This window comes from Ammospiza nelsoni, unplaced genomic scaffold, assembly GCF_027579445.1.
Source record: "Ammospiza nelsoni isolate bAmmNel1 unplaced genomic scaffold, bAmmNel1.pri scaffold_55, whole genome shotgun sequence".
Lineage (NCBI taxonomy): Eukaryota > Metazoa > Chordata > Aves > Passeriformes > Passerellidae > Ammospiza > Ammospiza nelsoni.
Window position 1 is genome coordinate 673359 of NW_026683193.1, and position 18265 is coordinate 691623.

Genomic DNA, 18265 nt, shown 5'->3' on the forward strand with positions numbered 1-18265 from the left:
ATATGTGCTTTAGTTTATTGCCCTCAAGCACATACCTCTCCTATACTTGCTCTTTTGCGCTATTGGTTGTAACTTCAGGATCATAACTTGCTTCATTCCTTCCTCCTTGCCCTTCACAGATATAAGTGGTCGGTTGAATACTCCTCCCTAACTTCATTACCTCGGCATCCCGACCTCTTGCACTTGTTTTCTTTTAGCGTCTCTTCAATAAGCCCCTCAAGTGCAGAGCAGGTGTTATCTTCCTCTTGACATGTCCATGACATGACCGCCGAGCATATGAATCCCCTAACACCCAGAATGTCATGATCTAATGGATAAGGTTGTCGCAAACTTGGCACTGATGCACTTTGACCCCATTCATGGAGGGCGCGCTACCTACCTCTAGACAACAGATAGTGTAATGGTTGCCAGACATAGTAATTATTTTATCATTCACTAGGAATTAACATTTAAATTCCGTTTTATGCATCTGTTTTTTTATCTAGACTTTTTTTTTTCAAATAACTAAGCCACATATCCCTACATTGTCCAAACTACTTACCATCAATACACTTTCAATTAACTTTCCTCTATATTCCCTACTGTCAAAAATAATAACCAGCCACCATCATCACTCCCCTAACCACCCCCAAACAAACATAATATTAATCCCAAAGCTAGCCCCTCTCCAAAAACCAAAACAAACCACAAGCCATGATGACAAACCATCAACCAGCTACCCACCAAATTTCACGTCCTTGTAGCTTATAGAAAGCATGACACTGAAGATGTCAAGATGGCTGCCACACGCACCCAAGGACAAAAGACTTAGTCCTAACCTTACTGTTAGTTTTTGCTAGGTATATACATGCAAGTATCCGTGCTCCAGTGTAGATGCCCTGAACACCTCAATCAGGGAGATAGGAGCGGGCATCAGGCTCACCACAACCGTAGCCCAAGATACCTTGCAATTGCCTCACCCCCACGGGTAATCAGCAGTAGTTAATATTATGCAATGAGTGTAAACTTGACTTAGCCATAGCATATCCAGGGTTGGTAAATCCTGTGCCAGCCACTGCAGTCATACAGGAGACCCAAATTAACTTTATAACGGCATAAAGAGTGGTCACATGCTATCCAAGTAGCAAAGGTTAAAAAGCAACTGAGTTGTCACAAGCCCAAGATGCCAAAAAGGCCTCCCCATCAAAGAAGATCTTAGAACAAAGATTAATTGAACTCCACGAAAGCCAGGGCCCAAACTGGGATTAGATACCCCACTATGCCTGGCCCTAAATCTTGATGCTTACACCTACTAAAGCATCCGCCTGATGCTTTAAGCACCAAGGCGTAAAACTCTAAGGACTTGGCGGTGCCCCAAAGCCACCTAGAGGAGCCTGTTCTGTAATCAATGATCCACGATATGTCTGACCATTCCTTGCCAAAACAGCCTATATACTGCTGTCACCAGCCCACCTCCCCTGAAAGCTCAACAGTGAGTTCAATAGCCCCACCACGCTAACAAGACAGGTCAAGGTATAGCCTATGGAATGGTAGCAATGGGCTACATTTTCTAAGTTAGAACATAGCGGCAAAGGGGTATGAAATAACCCCTGGAAGGTGGATTTAGCAGTAGAGTGGGACAATGGAGCCCTCTTTAAGCTGGCCCTGGGGCACCTACATACCGCCCGTCACCCTCCTCGCAGGCGCCCCCCCCCCCCCCCCCCAATGAACTAATAAGCTATTTAGCCAAAGATGATGTAAGTTGTAACAAGGTCAGTGTACCAGAAGGTGCACTTAGGCTACCAAGACGTAGCTTCAGCAAAAGCATTGAACTTAAACCTGAAAAATGTCTGCTAACACCAGATTGTCTTGATGCCAAACTCTAGCCCAATCGACATGATCTGGAATAACAAAGCTACTCCCCCGCACCCAACTAAAGCATTCACTATTCCCAGTATAGGTGATAGAAAAGACACCATTGGCGCGATAGAGACCACGTACCGTAAGGGAAAGATGAAATAATAATAAAAACTAAGCTATAAAGAGCAAAGATCAACCCTTGTACCTTTTGCATCATGGTCTAGCAAGAAAAATAATGCAAAATGAATTTAAGTTTGCTACCCCGAAACCCAAGCGAGCTACTTACGAGCAGCTATTATTGAGCGAACCCGTCTCTGTGGCAAAAGAGTGGGATGACTTGTCAGTAGAGGTGAAAAGCCAGTTGAGCTGGGTGATAGCTAGTTGCCTGTGAAACGAATCTAAGTTCACTCTTAATTCTTCTCCAAGGAAAACCTACAAACCCTAATGAAGCGAATTAAGGGCCATTTAAAGGAGGTACAGCTCCTTTAAAAAAGAATACAATCTCTCTGAGCAGATAAATATTGGGTTTTCCAACTGCATTGTGGGCCCTCAAGCAGCCATCAACAAAGAGTGCGTTAAAGCTCTACATTACAAAAATATAAGAACCTTATGACTCCCTCCCCATTAACAGGCTAACCTATATTCAAATAGGAGAAATAATGCTAGAATGAGTAACCAGGGTCCTCCCTCTATGACGCAAGCTTACATCTGTACATTATGAACAAACCACCAATATACGTCAAATCAAACAAGCACAGTATTAAGTATCTTGTTAACCTGACAGAGGAGTGTCCATTAAGAAAGATTAAAACCTGTAAAAGGAACTAGGCAAACCCGTCAAGGCCCAACTGTTTACCAAAAGCATAGCCTTCAGCAAATGCAAAACAAGTTTTGAAGGTGATGCCTGCCCGGTGACTCACGTTCAACGGCCGCGGTATCCTTACCGTGCAAAGGTAGTGGAATCAATTGTCCCACAAATCGAGACTAGTATGAATGGCTAAACGAGGTCTTAACTGTCTCTTACCAGCAATCAGTGAAATTGATCTCCCTGTACAAAAGCAGGGATAAACCTGTAAGACAAGAAGACCCTGTGGAACTTCAAAACCAGCAACCACCTTAAAACACATACTCACCTACTGGCTTCTGGTCTGCGTTTTTCGGTTGGGGCGACCTTGGAGCAAAACAAAACCTCCAAAAATTAGACCACACCTCTAGACTAAGAGCAACCCCTCAACATGCTAATAGCATCCAGACCCAATACAATTGATCGATGGACCAAGCTACCCCGGGGATAACAGCGCAATGTCCTCCGAGAGTCTGTATTGACGAGGAGGTTTACGACCTTGATCAGGACATCGTAGTGGTGCAGCTGCTACTAAGGGTTTGTTTGTTCAACGATTAACAGTCCTACGTGATCTGAGTTCTGGCGCAATCCAGGTCGGTTTCTATCTATGATGAACTCTTCCCAGTACGAAAGGATAGGAAAAGTGAGGCCAATACCACAAGCAAGCCTTCGCCTTAAGTAATGAAAACAACTAAATTACAAAAGGCTATTACACCCCACCACGTCCAAGAAAAGGACCAGCTAGCGTGGCAGAGCTCGGAAAATGCAAAAGACTTCAGTCCTTTAACTCAGAGGTTCCGATCCTCTTCCTAGCTTAACCCAAACCACCCTCATTATTAACCTCATCATAGCTCGCTCCTATGCCCTCCCAAACTTAATCGCAGTAGCCTTCCTTACACTAGCAGAGCGCAAAATCCTAAGCTACATTACAACAGTAGTCCTAGTCCAACTATTCAGCCTTTCCTGAAGGTCTGCCAGTCTGCATTTTCAAAGATGTCTTGCTTGTCCCAGCAAACTGAGGAAATGACAGACTCTGCTGCCACAGACTCTCCCATGGAGCCATCGGAAGCCCTGCAGGTTCCCCTGCAAATGCTGCCCCTGTGGCTGCAGACATCCATTTTTAAGATGAACGCCTTGACAGGAGCTTTACCAAAACAGTGGTATCCTAATGCTCTTTCTGTTTCAAAACCAGAAACTCAGTCACTAAGAAAGAGAAGGAAGACATACAAAAGCCGGGTTAGGATACACCCTAACCTAAGCAGAGGGGAAACATCTACTTACGTGTGAAATATGCTACAAAATAGGCACCATAGGTAATTCCATAGGCAGTGAAAAGCAAAGGAGCAATTCCCTCAATCATTTTAACACTGTCCTGCAAGTTTGCAGGCTGTGCTCACACACTGGAAAAAGCAAGGCTCCTGTCAGTGTGCAACAGCCCACTGACAATTTCCTCAATCAGGAGGATTCTCCTGAACTGAGCAAGTGCTAGGACTGCTCTGACACTCAGGCCTTCCATGCACCAGGGTAACCTTCTGATGTTGCTACGACAAGGTGGCAAACATGCCCTGACATCACAAAGCAAACGCTCCATGTTGGTCTGTAAATTTATGCCAAGCAATAACCAACCTTCCCTACAGGAAACACAAAATAGCCTGGGAACTTCTCCTCTGTCACAAAGCAGCAGAAATTCCCCTTGCGGGCCAAACCCTGTCTTTCAAGGGATCCAACAGGAACTCCAGGAGTGCACAAAGCACCTACAGCCTGTACCCCAACTGAGCACTCAGATGGCACCCAAGCAAAGGAAACGAGACCAAGAAAATGGCCCAAAGCATTGCCCATCTGAGAAATTACCCTCCTTTTAACTTTTTAAAGGTTTATTAAACCTTAAGAAAAGGCTGTATAAGGAAAGATTGGAGCACTGGAAAGTCTCCATGATTAGCAGCCACATGCTCATCTACAAAAGGGATGCTCTGCTTTTCATACCCTTAACCCCTCCCAATGTTTTTTCAGTCAACTCTTTCTCTGCCGTTCAGTGGTGGAGATTACTTTCTTGCATCTTGATTGGAGGTCAGGTGTTGTTACACCCCGCCTGCTGGTCACAAACCAGCCCTCCCCAACTGCCCTGACTACCAAGGCTATTACAAGGGGGAAAAGAAAGAGGACTATGAGAGGACATATTACAATAGCAGCACTTTACATTTGAACAGAATATCTATCCACATAATATCTATCTCTTAATTGTGAGAGCCAACTATTACATTACTCACCTATAATGCACAGAAGCAAGAAAGAAGGCACTGGGTTGGCATAACAGCTGAAATCATTGCTAACAAATCTCCCCACATATTTGCACCTTTATTGGACATGGCCAGGACTCCTGTGGATGTACATCTCTGCCTTTCTTGCCCTTTGGAAGCAGTCAACCTGGCAACTTGTGGGGAAACCAAGGGCTTTGTGGGGGCTGCATTGCTCTGCACACACCCAGGCCCCCCGTGGCACAGAGCTTTGGTGCCTAAAAAGATCAACCAGAGGAAAACAGCTGGAGAAGGTTTCATTTGGACCTTTCTTCCCTGCTAACAGAAGTTGTCAAAATGAAAGTGACCAAGCAGGGCCTGATCCCTGCTGCCAGCTCAGGGTTAGAAAGGAGGCATTACTTGATTTCATTGCTGGGTGCACAGGGAGTAACTTCCCTAAGTCAAGCACACCCAGCAATCTCACCTAGTAGTTTGTATCCATGGAACTAAGACATATTCAATACTTTGCTGAAACTCACAGGCTAAACATTACCTCCAATTTATTGACATATTTCAGTCACTTCTCAGAATTTATTGACATCAGAGTAGGAGTGCCCTGTAGATCCCTGCTGGTCATTGTCACAGGTTCAGGTGACCCATGCACAAAATAACCCAGGACAAAACTGGGCTTGCAAAGCAAATTCATTCCATTACTTGCAATAGCATATAATACATACTGACCTCTGGATTCCCAAAAATCAACTGGAGAAGGAGTTGGAGCTTGGTGCTCAGCAGCAGGGGCAGGTAGGCAGTGCACTTGCAGGACATCCCCTTGATCAAAACGCTATGCATCTCGTCCTTCTCAAATCTCCAGCCCAGAATTAGGTCTTGTATCTCCTGCTCAGGAGCGGAATTTCCCCAGTTACAGCATCAGCTCACACATGCCTGGCGTGTGAGATGATGGCTCAGGATGACTCCATGACTCCCTGCCACCAAGGGCTCTATTGTGCATTGCTCTCCTTTCAAAGCTTGACTGCCCACCCATTGACCAATCCATTGTTTCTCTTTCAAGGCTCAAGGTCCCAGCTCTTAAACAAGACACTTTTCTTCATTGTCTTGTCAACCTGCTCAAACATGGATCAAATATGGCAGGGCCTGGGACACAACTCCAGTTCCTGACACAGTCCTTTGGGAAATATTCCCATTCCTCAAATTCTCCTTTGGTGGTCAAGAGCCTCCTAAAAACATTTTCTTCCCCCTGAATGCATTCCAGCTACCTTCTTAGCAGGACCACTCTCCTTATTCTCAAGGCCAAGATAGCCACTTGCACACAGTAAGCACTGCAGTGGGGGAATACGTGGTTCAGCACTCCTGTTAAAGCTAAAGGAATTGAAAAGACTATGCCCTGTTTGTTGGACTTAATGCCTCTCCATCCTATTCTGGGAATCAAACACAAGTGTTTCAGCAATACACCCTGCAAGTGCTCTTGCTGAGTGAAGCCACATTGCTGTGTCAATAAAGCAGCCAGGACTCAGTTTCTTCATGCAGGGAAAGCCAATTCTTTAGTCAAATAACTCATTTTTATACTGTTTTCACAGACCTCGTGTTCAACTCCAACTGGCTGGTAGTTTCCTTGCCACACAATTTATTGCTTAGAAGGTGTATTAGTGTGTACATGCTAAGACTCACACTTTCTAAGACTCACTCTTACTCAGGTGATTACACTTTTTTTCGTGCACGCTCATGGACAGGTTTCTTGTTTATTACAGATGCAAACAGTTTTCTCAGCACAATAGCTTGTTGTGCTAACTGCACTCATGACTATTCCCATGGGAAGTTAGCTGGCTGCATGTAGAAGATGCAACAGGACAGTTAGGAATTTACCACAGTGTGGTAAATAGGTATGATTCATGCTGATAAAAATTGAAACAAGAATCAATATTGATACAGTAATTAATATTTAGAAATATTAAAACAGTAAAAAGTTGTAATGCCAAAGAAAAAGGGAGAGGCGGGGCTCTACCTTCCCCCCCCTCCCCGCAGATGTTCAGGAACAGGAGGAAAGCAAGAGATAATGGTTGCTAAAAACTAACAAAGAAGGGACACTCTGGTTGTGTCCCAAGAAAATGCTAATTATAAGGGATTTATTGCCTTGATGCCTAAATGCAGTAATTTTGTTAGTTTTGGCTTACATTGTATTGGCTTGGTGGGCATGTGTAACGCAAAGCTGAATTAAAGGACAAAGAGGAAGACTACAAAATCTTCCTCAGATGACCCCCAAAGACTTGTGCGACCACCAAACTGAGTGGTGGCACATGCGTGGTAAAGATGATAATGAGGGCGGAGGTAGAAGTGTGCTGAATCGAAAATGGGAGGAGATGGCATTGACAGATGGCATATAAGGAAGAATCTTCACTTGGCAAGCTCGTACGTGATTTGGCAAGGGTCCCAGAGCCCTGCACTCCACACCCCGTGGTTATCTTTTGCTTATGTGCTATTATTGGAACCAAATTCTCCCTTATTTTAATCAAATATAATATAACCAATTTTTAATTTTTTTAATTTTAAATAATAAATTAAAATTGCTACTACTTTTAATATTGTTTGGGGTTTTTTTATGATGGGATAACTGAGCAAACATAGCAATAGGAAGGCCTGATTTTATAAGGTCTTTCTTTTCTAATAACCCTACCTGTGTGCAGCACATTATGACTTTCTTTCAGAAATTAATGAAGAAAACACAAATTGCCTACTGAAACCCTTCTGCCCCCTGCCAAATCAGTTCACTCCTCAAGCACAAGCCTCAGGCAAATCCCTGATGTGCCTCTCTCCCAGGAGCTCAGAGCTGCATTGCACAGCCCTTGCTGTGCGCCAGAGAGCACAAAGCAGGCTGGCCTGGTGGGCCTGCATATTTCTGCCAAACACTCTGCATGTCACACCTTTGCTCTGGCTCAGTGCAGAACTGCAGGGTTGCAGGCGCTTCCTCCCAGAGCTGCGTGAGGCGCTGGCTCCTGCAGATGGGCCCTGCCAAGCTGTCCCTGCCTCACGCTGGTCTCGCTTCCCCTGGCACAAGTGCCGGGCCTGAAGGAGCTGCCCTGTGCTCCAGCCTGCCGAGCAGCCCGGCTCCCTGCCCTGGTGCCCAGAGTGCTGCACACACTGCTGGCCTTTGCCAGCAGTTGCAGGGCAGCCAGCAGAAGAGGAGGAATCCTCCGCCAGCCCAGCGGCCCGCGGCTGCCCTTGGCCTTTCTCTGCTCCTGGGCACACTGCAGATGGCCAATGCCTCCAGGCTGGGCTGTGCCCAGCACGGCTGCGCTTCCCCTTGGCAGCAGCCAGCTGCCACCTGGGCTCTGAGGGCAGAGGATTCGCCTGCTCCCAGGAAGAGGCACCCAGGGCCCGGCTGCTGCCTCTTGCAGCTCCAAGGGCCTCTTTCCACCCTGTCTCGGCCGCGGCTCAGCTGGGGCTCCAGCCCGGGCAAGGCCGGGCCCGCTCTCACCTCACAGGCGCTGACAGCTCTGCACCACAGGAGACCTTCCCGAGCACCCTCTCTGATCTTTCTGCTTTCTCACTTGAGCAAGGCTTTCCTCCAGCCAAAGAGATTATTGCATTTAGGGATCCAAGTCTAAGTGGCAGGAGCCCCAATGCTCTCCAGTCACAGCTGAAGGCCTGCATCTGCATAAGATGTTTGGGCTGCCCCATTCTTCCTTTGCTTTTGCCTGCAAATGCCATTGTCCTTTCTGCCTCAAATAGAAGTACCAAAGATGGCCAAAAACTGACCAGTGGGCCATATTCCAAAGGCAGTCTGGTCTGGAGAGGATGACTGAAGAAGATCCTTCCCCACTTTGACACCATACCAAAGACACCGTTTCACTTTCCTCCTTTAAGAAACAACAGACAATTCAGATGGAATTCTGGAGTTCATTCGCAGAGTGAGAAGGAAGGGGATCTTCAAGGTGAGTTGTGGTTTCAGAAACTTTATTGATTTTCAATCCTATTCTGCAGTCCTATTAGACAATCCTACTCTAACCCTAACCCTTACCTTAACCCTAATCCTTATCCTTATCCTTATCCTTATCCTTATCCTTATCCTTATCCTTATCCTTATCCTTATCCTTATCCTTATCCTTATCTTTGTCCTTGTCCTTATCCTTATCCTTATCCTTATCCTTATCCTTATCCTTATCCTTATCTTTATCCTTATCCTTATCCTTGTCCTTATCCTTATCCTTATCCATATGTTTATCCTTATGTTTATCGTTATGCCTATGCTTATCCTTATCCTTATGCTTATCCTTATCCTTATGCTTATCCTTATCCTTATCCTTATCCTTATCCTTATCCTTATCCTTATCCTAATCCTTAATCTAATCCTAATCCTAGTCCTAACCTACAATCCTACTCTAAACCTGTTAAGGAATAAATAAATGGTCCTGATGTGATTGTCACATTTTTGTCTCCTTCTTCTTCACTGCAACAATCAGTGGCACCAGGCTGGACGCAGGCTCAGCATATCTTACAAATGGATGCTGCCCAAAGGGAAAAAAACCAAATCAACAAAATACAATGAACCATGACTTTCCAAGCTCAGTGCTTCACAGGATTGCTCCTGCCCCTAGAAGGATGCAGGAAGAGGAACAATGGGACCGTCTACACCTCCATCTTGATGTGCAGGATTTTGCCATCACAGGCAAACCTGGCCCAGAATCTCACTCACCCATTTATACAGGTGTCTTCATCTTGCTGAGATTTTAGCCCTGCCAGTGCTCTAGAAATGGTGCTTTCTGTCCTTGGAGTTTCTTCTTTTCAGGAAACTCCAAAGCCTCTCATTGGTCCCTCTCTTTGTAAGACAGGCACTGTGCTGATTTCCGCAGGGAGACAGAGCAGTGTCTACCTTTCCATGCCCTGCCCCTTGTGTGCTGGTCGGCACCTTCCTTCCCAGCAGGGCCAGCCCAGGGGCACTGGGCCCTGCAGTTCCCACTCTGCCACACAACCTGGCAGCAACCCTGGCACAGTTCCCGTCTGCTTGAGGGTGCCAGGCAGCAGATGGGGCTGGGACAAGTCCCTCCTGGCTGTCTCTGTTTGTTGCAGAAACCTCTAAGGGTGGGCTGGGGGGCACAAACCAGGGCCCCTCAGAGGCTCAGAGTGAACCCCCACAGCCCCTCCTGCCCACAGCCAAATCTCTGCTCAGCTGGGACTGGCTTCCTTGGGTTCCTGCACCTCCATTTCATGTCTCTGTACCCTGCATTGCTCTACTTCAATTCTTTTGACATTAGGTAAAACTGAACACAGCACCAAATTAAAAAACTAAGAGCGTGACAGAAACAGAAAACAGAGCACCTCTCCTCTCAGGAAATGTAGAGAGAGGTGGAGTTATTCAGCTTTGTGAAGAACAGGCCCCAGGGAGACTTTATTGCCACTTTCCAAGACTTCAGAGTGGCTTTGAAGAACGTGGGGGACATCTTTTTTAACTAGGCCAATTACAATAGGATGTGGGTGAATATTTTTAAACAAAATGGGGATCAAGTCAGAGTAGGTCTAAGGAAGAACTTGTTTACTCGGAGCATGGTGCCACCCTGGCACAGGTTGCCCCAAGAGCTTGTAGGTGTTCCGTCCCTGCAACCATTTCAAGTCAGGTGGGAAAGGGCTCTGAGCTACCTGATCTCTTTCAAGATGTCCCTGCTCATTGCAGGACACTTGGACCAGAGGACCTTTACAGGGCCCTGCCAGCCCAGCCCAGTCTAGGATTCCTCACCATTTTCATTTGAAGAGCCCCAAGAGTGGAAGTGAGGAAGAAGAGGGCTCATCTGATGTCTTGGACTTGAGTGGAGGAGGAGCCCATCCCTCAGAGCCTGTTTCACCTGCAGCCCCTTCACATTTTACCTGCAGGAGCTCCTTGGCAGACCAGCGCTGCTCCTCATCTCTCTGCAGGCAGCAGCTCAGGAAGTCACGCAGCAAAGCTGAGAGGAGCTTGGGATGCTGCAGTTTTGGGGTCCCTACTTTGGCTATCAGGCGTCGAGCCTGGAGAAAAAAACCCATGAGGCTCCACCTGCTGCTTTCACATCTCTAAGGCTCTCCCAGATCCCTTTGTTTAGCCTCTGTTCCTCAGTGGCAGTTACTGCCCTGACAGAGACCCAGAGATGACTTTCCTTTCCCAACCAAAAATCCAAACCCTGATGCGGCCACAGCTTTTCCACCATCCCACAGATCTTGCCTTGGCAGCTGATTTCATTGACTGACCTAGTTAGTGGGAACTACATCAGCAAAAGCATGTTTACTTCTCTGAGGATTCATACCAGTTTTAGAGGCTTTATGGAAGAGGGACTGTGCTATACTAACTAATTTCAAGGGTTAGTTCATGAAAGGCATCTCTGCACTGCTTGTTGGTCCTTTAAGCACACGTGCCTTAGAACAAAACTCATCAAGCTTTTTGTGCTGTTCTTGAAAACAATGGGAATTGGAAGAAAAGAAAGAAAATCCATCAGGTAATCCCCAGGTAAGGAAATAAAGATTTACAAACTCATCTTCAACACAGCCACATTAAGATGCCTGCTGCGGTGTATTGGGATGGAAATGCTTGCTTGGGCACACAGGTGCCACCTGCAGCTCTGTCTCTCAGCAGTCTGAAAATTGCAGCTTCCCATTTTGCAGCAAAAGACAAAATTGTCATGGTCAGAAGAAGGAGAGGTGCCATCCCTATGGTCACCCTCTGCTCATTTGGCTACTCAAGTCAATGCATTAGTGGTAGGCCCATCTCAGAAAGTGCCAGGAAACAAACGGGAGGTTTTGGCAGGCTCTCCACATCACCAGGCTCTGGCTTGGTGACACAGAGAACGTGCCTTGGGCTGTGAAAAAACATGGTCACTAAATGCAGTACAGCAGCACTGCACAAGAAGCAGAAGAGACTCAGTGGCCTTTACACACTCATGCCCAGGTTGCAGGCATGTTTCCCAGTGAGAAGAAACTGCACACTGGGTTAGGTTCCTCTCTAAAGACTACAGTTTTAGAAACTTTGTTGGGTTTGGGTTTCCTTCCTTCATTTATGGAAAGATAACAGAAGTTCTAAGATGCTTGTTTCCTTTTTCTGGGGCCATCTCCACAGACAAAAGAACTGGAACCACTTATAAGCCAAAGGAAAGTGTTTCCTGAGAATGGAGTTTGTTTGCATGTGGTAAGGCTTGAGTTCGACCACTGATGTATCCAAATCTACAGCAGATGCTGATGTGTTGCAGGAACATTTTTAGAGGAGACCTTGGTGGAAGTAGTTCCAGCAGATGGCAATGGGATTTTGCCCAATGGCATGCAGGGCATGGGACAGGTGAGAAAGACAGTGGGATCAGTGAGTATTTGCTGCTTACCGAGGCATGACTTTGGTCCCAGTAAGGAGGTTCTTTTTCTAACATTTCAATCCCCACAATTCCAAAAGACCATATGTCCACTTTGGGGCCATATGGTTGACCTGTCGCCACTTCAGGTGCCATCCACCAAGGAGTCCCGGCTACCAAGCACGGTCTGCTCTGCTCAGAGTTGAGCTGAGTAGAGAGGCCAAAATCAGCTGAGGAGAAAGAAAAATACTGGTTTTATTTTAATTCTGTGCAATTAGGAAAAGCAAGCAAAAGAATTCCCCAGTAGAGGTTTGAAAATGTGCTGTTGAATCTCCTGGAAATGGCAACTTAAAAAATCCCCTGATTTTTTACACTGCCTCCAGCAGTGGCTTTTGTTCTTTGGAAACTTTAGACTTGTAGCTCCCTCCCTCTTCCTGGACACACACAGGATAACACTACTCTTGACTTCTTGTTCCTTGTCCTATCTCTGTGCACGTGGCAACTGCGCCCTCAGCTCACAGTGGGTGTCCCTGCGCTGCCACCAGCACCATTTTTGGGGAGCTGGCTGTCACTCCAAGCAGCCCCACACCCACATCCCTGGAACGCTGCACCTGACCAAGAATCTACTGACTCAGCTTGACAGAGCCATCGGTTCTGAGAAGGATGTTGTCACTCTTCACATCTCGATGGATCACATTGTTTGAATGAAGAAAATCCAGTCCTTGCAGGCACTGAGAGAGGAAAGAGAAAGAGGAGGGCAAAAATGAGTGATGTGATTTCATCACACGAGAAAGAAACAAAGAATCTAAAAGATTCCCGCTCCAGGGGAATGGGGAGTAATGGCAGAACACAGTGCCACTGAGAGGAAGAGCTTGCTGCTCCAACACTTGCCGAGCAGGACCTTTCTGAGGAAAGGCATGTCAGCTTTGGAAAGAGCAACAGCACCTGCTCTTTTAGACTTTCCCCTGCAAACCAGCCAGGATGACTCCTGCTGCAGTGGATGTGCTCAGAAGCAAAGAGCATTTTGGCTGCACTTCTATCCTTCTTAGCTAAGGACTGAGAGAATCGAGTCTAACTTTTTTCTTTGCTGTTTGTTTCAAATCCTGCCACCAGCACCTTTGCTTTAACAGGCAAGGAATGCAGTGAGGACAGAAAAAAGTTTAGCGAGGCAAGATGGGGAACAGCAAATACAAGAGGCGGAGCGAGAGTACAACAGTAGGAGATAAGAGTACTGGCTACTGAGTACAGTGAGTGCAGGGCCACTGGCAGGCCTTTCACTTGAGATGCTTTTACTTGCCCATAGCATACCAGCCAGACAGAAACAAAGCTTGGCACATGAAATCACTCCTGTTCTGAGCCCCTGTTCCCAGACAATCCTGCCCAAGGCCTCAGAAGCACAGATGGGATTGCTGACCTCCCGACTGATGGCTGCAATGTGGTCTTCAGACAGGAAGGTCTTGCGGATGACATCACTCAGGGTGCCTCCATCCATGTACTCCATTACCAGCCAGAGTTCCTCACCCAGAAGGTAGCTGAAAGAAGGAAACAAGGCCGGGGAAATAAACATGCATGGCTACCTTGATGTTTTGCTTCCGAGTTTCTTGTTTCCAGGTGCCTTTGTGACTAGGACAGAATCAAAGGAATAGACAATCTGCAGTCTGTGAAGTCTGGAGGAGAAAGGCACAGCAGTGAAAAAGGAGATGTCTTAGAGATGTCTTAGATGGCCAGCAGGTGAAAAATGCAGTTTAGTAACAGCCCAGGTAAAAACCTGTCAGGCATGGTGTTTCTGGAAATAAGCACCAAGTCTTCCTGGCATGCCCAGCAATGACAAAGAGGGCAACGATCTAAGAGAAATCCACTTTAGGATGGTTCATCAGCATTTAAGAAACTTTAAAAAATCAATCCCGAAAAAATGTGGAGGCAATGTAGTCTGAGGGTGTTGACTTAGTAAGATACAGCTGACCCAGGTTTCAATAATTTTGGAATAATTTTCAAATGACAAGTGGCAGGGAAAACTCATGCAGACAAGATGCACTCTCCTCACATCCATTGGAGATGAGTAAAGAAATATGAATAAATAAAAATTAACAGCTCTACTTTCTGCCACTGACCAAAGTGGATTTTTAACCTCTCATGTTTGCTGTATGTAAATGCCCATTGATGGGATAAGACCATGACCTCTCACCTGTCTAAATAATTCACAACACTGGGACTCCTACACTTCTTCATGATCATGATTTCATTAACAGTTAGTTCCTTCGTTCTCAGTCCTTGAAGATGTATTTTCTTTATGGCCACCTAAAATGACATTAAAAATCAGTAACTCGAGAAGTTGGTGGCACGAGACGACAACGCACATGGAGCAAGTGATTTTGCAATGACACAGCTGAGCTGTGCCAAACTGCCTTGTGATTAGGCACTGTAGTAATTAGGAACTGACATTCCAACAGCCCATTTCTCTGCTCCCTTGGGGGACAGTTACAGGACATGTGGGGCCACTGACGTTTTGCCTTGTCCACTTGGTAACAGTGGTGTCTCAGCTATCACCCACAAACCTCTGACCACACTCTCTGCTGCTTTGTTTGGGATTCAGAAGAAGTAATCCATGCCCTAATACTCTGTGCATACATCTTGGGCTATGGGCAGGGCTTAGGGCTTTTAGGGACACCTTGCAGATCTCTCCCTACGTGCAGTTCCCAAGTGAAGCACTGCAGGTGGCTAAGGAACTACCAGTAGCTTTCAGATGGATTTGCTGACAGTCAGAAATAAGAATTCAGGACTCTGAAGCTGTAGCCCCAAAGAGCAGTGAGGTGCTCTAAGGCACCACCTTTGTTTTAGCAATGGAGAGTGAGTGAGCACGTCCTTCTGTGAAAGGAACCGCTGCCTCCGTGCCTTCCTTCTGGCAGCTGAGGAGGACAAAGTCCCAAATGTATTGTGCAGGCTGGCACCAGTCTGTGCTTCTTGAGCCTTTTCAGCACAGCTCTGCCCAGAGCTCCAGCCACAGCTCACACCAGAGGGGAAAGCCCTCATGTGCAGCAGAGTCTGTGGGGCTTGTTGACATTTACCTCTCCTCCTGTGGCATTGTTGAGTGCTCTGACCACTTGTCCAAAACCCCTAGAAACAAAACAGAAGCAGAGAACGGAGAAGCTGTTTAGCTCCTAGAGTGAAAGCCAGCCCACACAGGAGATGTCTGCTGGAAGTGTCAAAAACCTGCGGGAGGCAGGAGGGCTCTGCCGGAAGGCAGATGATGCATTTTCCTCTCAAGTGCATGGGCACTGGGCCTGTTTCTGAAGCACTGGGATTCAACTTCTAAAGGGAGTTTAGTCATTCCTCTTGGGTTTCACTTTCTAAACTGTGTGGTTCCTATCCTGACCACAGAGTATTTCCTTCTGCAAAGCAGGGGAAAGAAATGTTCTTGGGAACTGTTATCTCACACAGCTTTGATAGAGGCTAGGTTGCTCTTTCAGGCAAGCAAGTTTCTTCTTCTCTCATTAATGGGGCAGTATGATTTGGAGACATACAAAAATGCTAAGGAAATTAACACAGAGCTGTCCCACACTTGAGACACAAGGAGATCTTCCACGTCCTGTTCCTTGATGCAGGCAAGACCTTGGCAGCACGGAGATGTCACTGACAATGCCTTCTGAGCACACTCACAAATTCTGAGCAGCACTGAGAGATGGGGTCATCTTATCCCCAGTGTGTGAACATGTTTGCAGCTGGCCTGACTTCACACTGGATAGACATTCCACCAGAAAAACACCTGGGCCATGGCTGTGCAGGAGTAACTGTGGTTGGACTCACCCGCTGCCAATGTGTTCCATTTCGGTGTATATCCTAAAGGGATTTTCCTGGTTCACCATTCTCTCTGAGGGAAACAAAATGCGGGATGGTGACTTTAAAGCAGAGATCCCAGCTTCCAGGAGATACAAAAGGCAGCCCCACTGTCTGGGGCTCTGAGCCCTTTGTGGTCAGCTGGGTAACAACAACCACAACCACAACAGCAACAGGACAGGCAGCCCTGCAGTGCAGATGGCTGGCACAGAGACTGATTTTGTACAGTCCTTTGAAGAGTTCTCTTGACAGGAAACAAAGCATGGGGAGATGCATTCCCAGGAGAGAAGGATATCTTCCCCACCCTTTCAGCAGTTGGCCAAAGGAATTTATTTCCATTTGTAAACCAGAGCAGCTCATGCTGTAACTGATCCCAAAGGGGCTTTCAGCATCAGGAGCCTGACCTGTTTATGAGCAGGCTGAGCTCAAAGATGCCCCTCTCCCAGCTAAGGAAGGCTGCAGCCTCTGCAGTCCCTCCAGCCCTCAGGGGCAGGGCAGCTAGCACATCAAGGCTGGCAAAGCCCAAGCACGAGCACTGGCAAGCAGTGGGAAGAAGCCACAGCAAGCCTGAGCCTCTTACAAGCTGTTGCCCCCATTGAGGACACGACAGGATGGGCTTTGAGATCAGCCACACCGAGGGTGTGTGTGGGCAAAAAGTGCCCTTTTTGTCCCAACAGGTGATGGCAGACACAGAATCCACTGGGCTCTGGTCTCAGCCCCACCAGGTCTTATCTGAGAGCACAGCACTGGCAGCTGTTACAGGCAAGAAGCAGATTCATTGGGGTGTGCTGCAGAATCACAAAGGACTTGATGTGTTTTCCTGGAGACTGATCTGAGCAGGGCTTGGGCCAATGGGTAGGATTCTAACAGTCATGGGAAAGAGTGGGAATCGGGTATGGAAAAGTGCCATGGATCTGAGGAATATACCATGGCTGGGCTGGAGGCTCTCTCCTGAGAAATGCCTGTAGTACAGTTTTATCTGATCATGCCACTTGGATGCGTCTCTTGGACTCATCTTGATAAGCATAAAACTAGAAGATTAAATAAAGGTTGCTACAAAAGTATCGCTTTTTTCTTTGGGGGCACATGGAAAACATCTCTTGCTCTCTATTTGTCCTGTAACCTGTTGTCCTTCCAAAATAGTTCTTATTGACAAAAAGATAGCATTCTTGTCAAAATAAACTGCAGATGTAGTAGTGGTAACAGTAGCAGTCATAAAAATGCCATCAGTAAGACATGGGGCAGAAGGGTGTTTTCAGGATGGAGAAAAACCAACTCCACTAAAAAAGCCCCACAAACCATAAACCGAAAAAACCCAAAACACAAAAAAAACCCGCCACAGAAAAAAAAAAAAGGCCTCCACAAAAAATAAACAACACAAAAACATGGCCCCACTCCCAAAAAAAAAAGTCCCCAACCAAAAAGACAAAACTCCAAAACCAGTCCATTTCTGTGAAGTTTTTTGCTCTGATTACTGGTTCGAAGTCAGGAGTCTAAGGAGAATTTAGGAAAGTAAAAATTCTGTTCAGTTTGGCACTAGCACACAAGACTTGTCTAGATCATTTGCAAGGTCACAGCCTTCTGTTGATCCCAGAACATCCCCTGCTTCAACCTTTAGCAGAGAGAGAAGCTCAGGCAAACCCAAGCCAGTCCAAGGTGCCCTCAGAGGCAGCAGGAACACCCAGAGCTCTCTCTCGCTGCCTCGGAGCACAGCACTTCCTCTGGGGAGTCCTAAATGGCCCTGTGACACCAAACTCAGGAGGAGCATTTGGTACAGCTCTGCTGACACCTGCCCACAACACACTGTCCCTCAGACAAGAAACACCCCAGACGTACCCAGCATCTCCAGGTGCTTCTTCTCAGTCTCCTCTTTCAGGGAGATGAAGTAACTGCCCGAGCTTGAGCTCCGAGCTTCGACAGAAAGGCTTCCTTGGGATGATGCTGCTGCGGCAGCAGGATCAGAGCCCATGATGTGCTGGACCTGGAGCACTTCTGGTGGGCACTGTTCCTGTGCCTCACTCCAAACTTGGGGCCCTTCATTGCCAGACATTGGCTGGAATTCTTTGCAGGCTGCCCGGTGAGATGTCAACACTCGCACCTCAAGTCAAACAGAACAAAGCAGTCAGACACTACAGCTTGTCCCTGTCAGCCAGGAGTCATTGACTGTGAGGAAAGGCAAAGAAGAGATTGACAAG

General features: G+C 46.8%; 1 protein-coding gene across 1 annotated transcript; it reads right to left on the bottom strand.

The window, feature by feature from the left end:
* Positions 1-2121: 2121 nt before the first annotated feature.
* LOC132087214 (serine/threonine-protein kinase PAK 3-like) lies at positions 2122-18039 on the bottom strand. The gene is made up of 12 exons (XM_059493228.1): positions 17907-18039; positions 16041-16104; positions 15302-15350; positions 14422-14534; positions 13651-13768; positions 12868-12967; positions 12270-12466; positions 10795-10932; positions 9384-9440; positions 8769-8792; positions 5659-5814; positions 2122-2271 (listed from the first exon to the last, which is right to left on the bottom strand). The coding sequence occupies exons 1-12, from the start codon at positions 18037-18039 to the stop codon at positions 2122-2124; spliced, it is 1299 nt and encodes a 432-aa protein (XP_059349211.1).
* Positions 18040-18265: the final 226 nt, after the last annotated feature.

Bases quoted from the DNA above. Each gene is read 5' to 3' on its own strand.
- LOC132087214 (XM_059493228.1), bottom strand. From the start codon at position 18,039: ATGGGCTCTGATCCTGCTGCCGCAGCAGCATCATCCCAAGGAAGCCTT. The intron at 16,105-17,906 runs GTACGTCTGGGG...TGTTTCCCTCAG, and splicing joins GAAGCACCTGGAGATGCTGG to AGAGAATGGTGAACCAGGAA. The intron at 14,535-15,301 runs GTAAATGTCAAC...ATGTCATTTTAG, and splicing joins ACAATGCCACAGGAGGAGAG to GTGGCCATAAAGAAAATACA.